Raw genomic sequence first — 10,472 nt, 5'->3', positions numbered from 1 at the left:
CTATCTGGGAGATTTTACATATAGGGATCCTGCATGGAGGCGAGGGAGTGCAGTAGGTGAATCCCAGAGGTCTCTCCGAGCCACATCTTTCTCCGATGTCTCATAAACAAACCGAGTGCCCTTGGGATGGGTCCCAAAGTGACTGGGTGGGTCAGGAACTGGTTGAGTGGAAGGCGACAGAGGGTAGTGATCAATGGAGATCTCTCTCTGGAACGGGATGTTACCGGTGCTGTGCCTCGAGGTTCTGTTCCTGGGCCTGTTCTTTTTTTTTTTTTGAGAGGCGGATTTAAACACACAGGCGGTCCCTGCTCAGAAGCGCTGACAATCTAATTTAGACTGGAAGGAGAAGGAGAAGTTTAATGGGGAGAAAGCGTTATCCAGTCTTCATCAGTCTAGTGGAAAGCTTTGTTACCTTGTACTAAATAGTATTGGGTTCAACTCCCCTGATTGGCTGCTTGAATTTTAAAGCCAAATCAAGAAAGGAGAAGTATAAGGAAGAGAAAAAGTGAGCCTGTTTTATCAGTCCACTGGTGGACTGAAGGAAAGGCTTGTTAACTTTCAGCGAAGAGTTCTGGGTTCAACTCCCATCCCTGGATTTTTTATTTTTAAATCTAAATTAAGGAAGGAGAAATATAAAGGGAAGAAAAGGTGACCTAACCTTCCTCAGTTCAGTGGTGGACTGGAGGAAAGCTTTTTTTACCTTTTAGCAAAGAGTCCTGGGCTCAACTCCCCTGACTGGCTGTTTAATTTTAAATCCAAATCAAGGAAGTAGAAGTAGAAGCATAAGGGGGTGAATATAACAGAAATAGATGTTGATAACTCCCCCACAAAAGGATCAGGCTGCTGGGCTGTTAGCCTATAGGAAATGTTCTGGCACTTGTAGCTCTTTCAATGTGGCCTACCTTTAAGATAACATAAACATTCAGGGTGGGGTGGAGGGGGGAAATTGCGCTATTGAAAGATTCTATGTATTTGTGTTTTCTTGTTTAAAAATACATCATTTTTATTGAACATGAGAAAATACAAATAATATGAAAAGTGGTATACAAATATATATATATATAATTATATAAATAAGCAATCAATAATAAATTGAAACAATTTCAATCTTACAAACCCATTGATCACCACCTACCCAATGGAGGGATAAAACGATTGCTTATGTATGTCTGTAAGATCAATGTCCTTTTCTTGTATTATTATATACTTGTGTTTTGCACTATTGTTGTTTGAAAAATCAATAAAGATTTTTTTTTAAAGACACTTTGTTGTATTGTTAACTCCTGTTATTTCTAAAGACAACCACTAGGCATCAGTTTTGAGCCACAGTAGCAGCTGGAGCTAGAGCTTTTGTGCCATCTGGTGGTCTTGCAAGAAAATGCAAGTGCTGTTTGTATATGGAGGAATGTTTTTTTTAAATATATAAGAACATAAGAAGTTGCCCCCGCTGAGTCAGACCAGAGGTCCATCTTGCTCAGCGGTCAGCTCCCGCGGCGGCCCATCAGGCCTAGTGCCTGAATAGTGGTCCCTGATTAATTTTGTAACTTACCTCTAATCCCATCCCTATAATCTACCTTTACTCTTATCTGTACCCCTCAATCCCTTTGTCTTCCAAGTACCTATCCAAAGCTTCTTTGAACCCCTGTAGAGTGCTCCTGTTTATCACATCCTCTGGTAGCACGTTCCATGTATCCACCACCCTCTGTGTGAAAAAGAACTTCCTGGCGTTTGTTCTAAACCTCTCCCCTTTCAATTTCTCTGAGTGCCCCCTTGTACTTATTGATCCCCTTAATTTGAAAAATCTGTCCCTGTCTATTTTTTCTATGCCCTTCATGATCTTGAAGGTTTCTATCATGTATCCTCTAAGTCTCCACTTTTCCAGGGAGAAATGCCCTAGCTTTTTCAGTCTGTCAGTATATGAGAGGTCCTCCATGCCCTTTATTAGCTTAGTTGCTCTTCTCTGGACCCTCTCAAGTACGTCCATGTCCTTCTTGAGGTACTCCAGGTGCGGGCGCTCCATAGCACGATACAGTGGCAGGATGACTTCCTTTGTCCTGGTCGTGATACCCTTCTTAATGATACCCAACATTCTGTTTGCTTTCCTTGAGGCATTGGCACACTGCGCCGACGCCTTCAATGTTGTGTCTACCATCACTCCCAGGTCTCTTTCAAGGTCGCTCACCCCTAGCGCTGACCCCCCATTTTGTAAGTGAACATCAGGTTTTTTTTCCCTATATGCATGACCTTGCATTTCCCTATGTTGAAACTCATTTGCCACTTTTTGGCCCATTTTTCCAGTGTTGTCAGATCTTTTTGGAAATCTTCGCAGTCCTCCATGTTATTGACCTTGCAATATAGTTTGGTGTTATCCACAAATTTAATAACCTCACATTTTGTTCTTGCTTCCAGGTCGTTAATGAATATATTGAATAGGAGCGGTCCCAGCACCGACCCCTGTGGAACTCCGCTCGTGACCCATTGCCAGTCTGAGTAATGTCCCTTTACTCCAACCCTCTGTTTCCTGTCCGCCAGCCAGTTTTTGATCCATCGGTGGACCTCCCCTTGCACCCCATGGTTCCATAGCTTCCTTAGTAGTCTTTCGTGTGGCACCTTGTTGAAGGCTTTTTGGAAGTCAAGGTAAATGATATCTATGGATTCCCCTTTATCCACCTGGCTGGTTACTCCCTCAAAGAAGTATAATAAGTTCGTGAGGCATGACCTGCCCTTGCAGAAGCCATGCTGGCTCGACTTTAGCTGCCCATAGTTGTCGATGTGTTCCCAGATGCTGTCTTTAATCAGTGCTTCCATCATCTTTCCCGGGACTGAGGTCAAGCTCACCGGCCTGTAGTTTCCTGGGTCTTTCTTGAGCCTTTCTTGAAGATGGGCGTGACATTTGCTATTTTCCAGTCTTCCGGAATCTCTTTTTCCTATGTTTTGTTGCAGCATACCTCAAGTATAAAAAAATAAAAATAAGATCTCAAGTGATGGGATTATTCTCCAATCCAAGGCTCTCCACTGATGTCATGTACAGTCTGAGATAAGCCCAGAGGATTCATAGGTGTGAGGGCTTAAAGTCGTGGATTAGTACAGGGATTCAGGAAGAAGCTATTGGTTCAGAGACCAATTTACAAAAACTGAAAAAAAGCACAATGTTACATTAGCTGTTAGTAAGCCAGACTTCATCAGTCCAGTGATGGACTAGGGGAAAGATTTGCTACCCTCTTCCAAACAGATTGGGGTTCGATTCCCCTCCCTGGCTAGTTGTTTGAATTTTAAATTCATATCAGGGAATGAGAGGTATAAGAGGGAGAAAAATTAGCAGCATTACATGAACCAGCTTGTGACTTGGTGGCTGTGTACCTGATCAGTACTTAAAAGTTGTGGGTGTAAATCCCCTATTTCATGAGTTGTTTGAACATTAAGGAAGAGGTATAAGGGGGAGTAAAGGTGAGCTAATTCTAACCAGTCCAGTTGTAGAGTAGAGGAAAGTTTGTTACCTTGTGCCATAGGATCCTGGGTTCAACTCCCATGCCTGGATGTTTGATTTTTAAATCCAAATCAAGGAAGAAGAAGTATAAGGGGAAGAAAAAGTGATCAGTCCACCAATGAGTCCTGGGTTGAACTCCCCTGACTGGCTGAATTTTAAAAGCCAAATCAAGGAAGGAGAAGTGTAAGGAAGAGAAAAAGTAGAATAGTTTTCCTCAGTCCAGTGGTGGATTAGAAGAAAGCTTTGTTACCTTGCATCAAAGAGTCCTGAGTTTGACTCCCGGGCCAAGAGGTTTGAATTTTAAATCCAAATCAAGGAAGGAGAAGTATAAGGGGGAGAAAAAGTGAGCCTACTCTCATCAGTCCAGTGGTGGAGTGGAGGAAATCTTTCCTACCTTGTACCAAAGAGTCCTGGGTTTGATTCCCATTCCTGGATGTTTGAATTTTAAATCCAAATCAAGGCATGAAGGGTATAAAGGGAAGAAACCGAAAGCATCTAGTACGTGGCTCAATGGCTAAAGCACATTGACTCAATATAGGAGATTGTGGGTTTGAGTCCAGCTTAGTCAGAAGCTAGGTGGGATCAGAGCTGGTAAGTAAACTGATTAAAGGGGGTTAGTCAGAAATTAGGTGACACCAGAGCAGGAGGTTAGATAGAGCAGGGAGGTGGGGAGATAGATAGACCAAGGATGGGAGGGGTCAGGTATCCTATTTTTTCCAAGCATACTGCATGAAAACTAATAACCTTTGCTATTTTTTACTATGATTGGACAAAATTTCAGTAAAACTACTCTTTTATCTTCAAGGAGCAGTATCAGCCCCCACTAACCCTTGAAACAGCCAGGCTTTCACATCAAGTGCTTTTCGGAACTTAGAGTTATCCCAGAGAGACTTCAACCCTACGACCCTCTTCTCTGTTACTACCCTATTCAGCCTTACTCCTTAGCTGAGGCTTGAACCCACAGCCTCCTGTTACTAACCCAGCACTCAACCCTTGAGCCAGCCAGCCAGGCTGTTACATTAAGAGCTCTTTGGAACTTGTATTTATCCATTTCTGGGTTCAAATCCTAGTAGTTGACACAAAATAGATTTCAACCATCAGCCTCTTCTCTTGGAGCAGTATCAGCCCTACTCCTTAGTTGAAGCTTGAACCCTCAACCTCTTGTTACTAACCCAGCACACAACCCTTGAGCCAACCAGGTCTTCACAGTGAGAGCTTTTCGGAACTTATATTTATCCATTTCTGGGTTCAAATCCTAGTAGTTAACACGAAATAAATCTGAATAGAGTCTAATGTTGGCATAGAAGTACCAGAGGGATGGCTTAAAAGTGCAGGATGTTGGTAAAGACTTCATCATTTAAAGATGTAGCTATGAAACTATACTCTCAAACTTTCTTGACTAATAGAAGGGATTTTAATTATGTTCAGAGTGTGAGTTTTGTTTATTTATAATTTAATATCTCTTCTTGAAATACATAAGATGCTGTTTGTACCCTGTATATGTTTGGCTCTGATTTATTGCATGACTTCTTGGACTATGAGAAAGGCAGTGCAGAGTGGCACTAAAGGATGAAACGGTGGCACAGATGAGGGTGATCGTTTGTGTCTCAAGGCAAGGAAAGCGTCAGCATGCCTTGGAAAACAAAGGAGGCTCATTTCCAGCATGGGGATTTTTTCCTACAGCTTCATCTGGCTACGGCACACAGACGGTGCGACTAAGCAAGGATGCCGTGAAGGACTTCGACTGCTGCTGCCTGTCTTTACAGCCCTGTAAAGATCTAGTGGTGACTGTGAGTACTGCATGCTAGAGACAATTATTCAGGTTCAAGTGGATGATAGAAGTGAATGCATGTGAGGTCTCTGTCAGGTGCTTCAAATGGACCCTCATTGGACCACCAAGTGGACTTATCTTCTGTTTTGTTAGGCTTGTGTGATAGTGGTATGGTATGGTGTGGTGTGGGCTGACGGAACATTCTCTTATTTTCCTTTCCTTAGCCCTGATGGTTACATCTATGAGAAGGAAGCAATCCTGGAATACATTTTACACCAGAAGAAGGAGATTGCCCTGCAGCTGAAGGTACGTTGGCCATGGTTGATTTTCCTAGAGGGCAAAATTAGTGGAGAACCACCATCGCTAAGTTGTTATTAGACAAGCTGTGAGGACCCTTGCCGATGTGAATCCTTAGAACTAGAAAGAGAAAGTTTGGCTTTGTGAGGGATTGCTATTGAAAAGCACCGATGCAGTTGGCTGGGGTAGGGGAGGGTTTAGCTTTTACCCACATAAGGCAGGAATGAATACATGAATGAGCTTTCAGTGGGGGTATTCTCAAACCTGCTTGAAACCTGCCGCATCTCTGAGGATCAATAGCGGGGGCTCAGAGTCACAATTTCAGAAATCCCAGCGCTATTGTAAAGTCCTCTTACTTGTGATGTCCTGTCTGTCTGTCCAAATTAGATTGTAAGCTCTTCTGAGCAGGGGCTGTCTATTGAATGTTAAATGTACAGCGCTGCATATGCCTTTTAGCGCTATAGATATGATAAATTGTAAATAGTAGTGTTCATAATAAGCCTCAAGACCTACCCCAGCGTTTCATGTGAAAACTCTGGCCTCACAATTTGCTTGCATTGTCATTGGTCATGGAGAGAGTGTTTCAGGTCACAAATACCCCGATGTACTTTAATATTTGAAAAACATTTATATGAAGAATAAAGTACATCGGGGTATTTGTGACCTGAAACACTCTCTCCATGCAAACAAATTGTGAGGCGAGAGTCATCACGTGAAACAAGTCCCTGCCAAGGTTTATTACAGGTCTGAGGACTTTATAACAGCATTGGCATCTGTGTGAGCTTGGGTGCTTGAGGGGGAAGATATCCTGGGTTACTTTTCTTCCTTCTCCTTGCCATTTCTGAATGTGCAGGCATATGAAAAGCAGAGGAGCGAGCTGAAGACGGAGCAAGAGGAGCTGAGCAAAGCAGCCAAAGAGTCGCAAGTGAAAGGCTTTCTGGAGAAGGAAATGTCCCTTGTCCTCAAACCTCTGAACCCTTTTGCCGCAGTGTCAGGTACTGTGACAGAAAATTCAGACTATATCTTTCATGCTTGATGCTGGCTTCGTATGCTGTCCAACATCCTGAGGGGTATCCCATAGTTGTACACATGTAACATGGGCAAATTGACTATGTGAAAATAAACCCACTCATATAGTGTGCAGGGGGTGTACGTGGTATGTAAAAATGTACGCATTCCATAGAAGAAAATATGCTACTTGGGCATCCTTGCTTGTATTCGATGTGGCAGTGGATCCCTGCCTGAACAGAGCCTGATGTACAGAACTTAATTCTGCTTCTTTGCTTATTTTAACTCGTAGTTCCTCTTTATTTTCCAGATTGAACATGGCCAGTGCAAAAGTCTGCTTTAGTCAGCGAAGAGCCTGCCAAGTCTTGCTTTTTGGGAGAGTTATATTGTATAGCAGCAGTGTGTGTGTTTGTGTAATATTTAGCTCACACCTTTTCAATAATCGCTCAAAACAAGGTAACATAGTAAATGACGACAGATAGAGACCCAAATGGTCCATCCAGTCTGCCCAACCATTCACGCTCTATAAATGAATCATTTTAAAAAAAATCTTTATTCATTTCATATCTTAAAATCAAGTACAGTAAATGATGTTTAACAATTGAACATTTAAAATGGCAGGCCTTCCTCTCCCCAGTGCATCCTGGGATGCACCGGGGAGAGGCCATAGAAGGGGGCCTTAAGCAACCTGGACCAATCAATCTTAGGCCCCTCCCTGGTGCATCTGGGAAGGGGCCTAAGGCATCGGAGGCCGGGAGGGTGTTGAGGGGACTGTTGCTTGGCATTGGAAGGGAGTGGGCATCCCTCCCTCTCCTGGGGGAAGGGGTTGCTCGATGGCAGCAGGAGGGAGTAGGCATCCCTCCCGCCGATCTTCAATTTGGGGTCTTTTTAAATTATTATTATTATTTGTGGGTTTATTCTGCACATGTGCCAATTGCTATCACCAGCGATCGGCACATGCAAATTTTATGACCCCCCATGACTCCCTGTGAACCTCATTTGCATGCATGTTTTTATAAAAGAATGGCTCATCTTTTATGAAAATGTTACAGCAACGGCCATGACAACGGTAAGTTGGATTTTACCACCAACATTTGAGAATCTTCCCCAGAATTCTTTAAAAAAAAATGTAAAGCCTCTCTTAAAACCTAATTTTTCTTTCAGACCCTTTCCCAGGCATAAATGCAGCCCCTTGCCTCTTATCCTGCCCTGCTTTTGTGAATGGAATAATTTTCCATCCAGGCCTCCTTGACTTATTCCTGCTGTTTCCTATGTACCTTATCAGTTTATTGTAATCCTGTCTCTCATTCCTCACGTTTAATGTTCTCCTCAATTTATTTGTAAACCACTTAGATGTCTGCACTGATTTGCAGTATATCAAATGTACTTGAAACATGGTCTGGCTTCAATAATCTGACTTTGATGGTCATTTGGAAATTGCACTAGAGAAGTGAAAGACCAAAGGGTTATGAAATGCTTCTGCAATTTGGTTCACTTCTTTGGCTCAGTGGAATCAATTAGCAGAATAAACCCGAGGGGTGTCAGTTCAGCTCCATCCAGCAGGTGGTGCAAATCCACTTCTTTCTGTGGTGTTTGCTTGTGCCCATATGAAAAAGAAGTTTCATAATATTTGTAAAGCCTAGGGAGGCGTTTCATGGGCTGTCTGCCTGCTGGGCAAGTTTCATTGTATGCACACTTTTTGCCTTTGGCAGGAAATTTGTGCTATACCCAAAACAGTTAAACTGAGGAGGAGAGGCAGGCAGGACTCGGTGGACCTACTTTCGGTGCTGAGTAGAGCCTGAGATTGCTCTGCTGTCCCAAAGCAAGCAAAAAGAGGATTATTAAGCCTGCCTGTCGATAACCAGGGCCCATCCCTCCAGCAGGATGGGGGGATCTGCTTCGAGTCAGCTGGACGAAAGCAAGTGCAACTACATTAGAGGTACATTTTTCTTGTCTGGAGATTTTCAGTGCTTTCATGCAGGTGCAGCCACCATCAGGGTTGCAATACTATACTTGTGAGCCAGAAGAAGTCAGTTGCATTTTATTTGGCAGGGGGGGGTCGCATGTTCTTTATGTAGTCCTGAAACTGGAATGGATTTCCAAAGGACCAAGCAGTCTCGAGGTATACACTCTTCTGCGGGGAGGAGACGGCTCCCTTCTATTAAGCACTATGATACCCGGACCCTGCTTTCTGGTTGTGATTTTCTGTCAGGCCGTGCCAGTCCCCCTGTCTAGATCCTTTTCTCACTAGCCTGGAAGCTTTCTGAACTTGCTTCTTTGGGTTCACGAAAGTTACCACTGGTGCTTCCCATAAAAGAATGGATCTTCTCGCCCTCTCCTTCTAGTAGGAGAGTGCTAATTATTTTGTTCACACCTTTTTCCATAGTACCTCAAGGTAAATTGCATTCAGGTACGCTTCCAGCAGTTGCTTCCTCCTATTTTTGCTTCATTCCGAAGTCTGAATATACAGCGTCGGTGGGTGTAGCAAGACCACAGGATCAAGCAGGGCTCGGACTTAAGACTGAAGCAGAGGAAGAGACCTCAGTTGACCATAAATGCTCCTCTTCTGCTTGCAGGAGGCAAATAATGGGAAGAGGATTGCACTGGAGGAGAGAGGGCCGATACTGAATCAGGTCCTCGTAACTGTACCATGAATTGATACTTGATTTCATTGTCCATTTTAAAAATAAGCTCATCTTACTTTCCCAGGGTCACGAGGAGCAGTGTGGGGTTTGAACCCACCACCTCAGGGTGCTGAGGCTGTAGCTTTAACCACGGCGCCACACACCCTTTTGGCGGTGGTGTCCCTCAGCGTGTGTCTATTATGACTAATGGGAAGTTTGGCCATGGTCCCGTAGCTTAGTCTGTGGTCTTCTCCGTGTCTCCTTCTGCCACTAAGGATCCTTTGAGTCTATGCGTGTTTGAATTCTGCCACAGTTAGTTTTGGCTTCTTTTTGTCACCACTTGAAGCCTAGGCCAGAGGTCTACCACCTTCTCAGTGAAAAATGACATTCTCATGTTTTTGAATCTGTTTCTATTCAGCTTCGTACCATAATCGCATGTCTCTGCACCTCTTAGATCCTCCCCCCCCCCCCCCCTAATCCTGGCACGACTTTCTTAGCGTAATCGTTCATTTTTCTGAAAGTTAGCCCTTCCAAAGTCTGGGAACTTAGGGCTCCTTTTACGAAGCCACGTTAGCGGCTTTATCGCATGCACCTTTTCAGCGCTCGCTAAACCCCCCCCCCCACGCCAGCCGAAAAACTACCACCTGCTCAAGAGAAGGCGGTAGCGTCAATTCGGCAAGCAAATTAGCGTGCACTATTACTTCGAAAAAGGAGCCCTTAGGACTAGGATAATGGGGCTCTTATCCAGTATTTACCGTGAAGCACATAGAGCAGTGATTGCTGGATCTCAAATTGTCCCTCGCTATAGTTTCGGGATCGCTATCATCATCCGCCAGTGCTAGGTTCGGTGTCACTTTGTCACAACTGGGCTCCTCTTTGTACAGTAACAAAGTAGGAGTCCCACAAAAAAATACATACAAACAAGTAATAAATATTAAAAATAATATTTCATTTAAAACGAGAGTTCAAGTTCAGCTTTATTTGATATACCACTAAAATGCACAGTAACATCGAAGCGGTTTACAAGATTAAACTAAATAGGAGGTGAATTTTCAGGTTATAAAATAAATTTACTATTTGACGTGACGATGTGAGCTGCTCGGATGTGGGTCAGTGCTGCTCCTGGGCCCCACTCTGCCTTGCGCTAAATTTTTTGCCTTGTTAAACCAGTTTTGAGGCTCCACATTCCTTGGCACAACCCAGCCTCCCTTGTGGACAAGTTTTTTGAGTGTTACCAATAGCGGGATGGCTGGCCGAGTGGCGAAGAAATCGAAGGAGGTGAGCC

General features: G+C 43.7%; 1 protein-coding gene across 2 annotated transcripts in view; it reads left to right on the top strand.

The window, feature by feature from the left end:
• Positions 1–5,486: 5,486 nt before the first annotated feature.
• Positions 5,487–10,472, top strand: part of NIBAN1 (niban apoptosis regulator 1) — a 143,015-nt gene continuing 138,029 nt past the window's right edge. The window contains exons 1-2 of one of the 2 annotated variants that reach the window (XM_033960061.1): positions 5,487–5,564; positions 6,409–6,550. In XM_033960061.1, the coding sequence (XP_033815952.1) occupies positions 6,505–6,550 (46 nt within the window). In that variant the 5' untranslated portion in view covers positions 5,487–5,564; positions 6,409–6,504. Of the gene's footprint in view, positions 5,565–6,408; positions 6,551–8,236; positions 8,503–10,472 lie in introns of those variants that run through there. The other variant, XM_033960060.1, reaches the window with a different exon arrangement.

This window comes from Geotrypetes seraphini, chromosome 10, assembly GCF_902459505.1.
Source record: "Geotrypetes seraphini chromosome 10, aGeoSer1.1, whole genome shotgun sequence".
In the NCBI taxonomy this organism is placed as follows: Eukaryota; Metazoa; Chordata; class Amphibia; order Gymnophiona; family Dermophiidae; genus Geotrypetes; species Geotrypetes seraphini.
The sequence above is the reverse complement of the archived record's forward strand: the minus strand, read 5'-3'. Positions and strand labels throughout refer to the sequence as shown.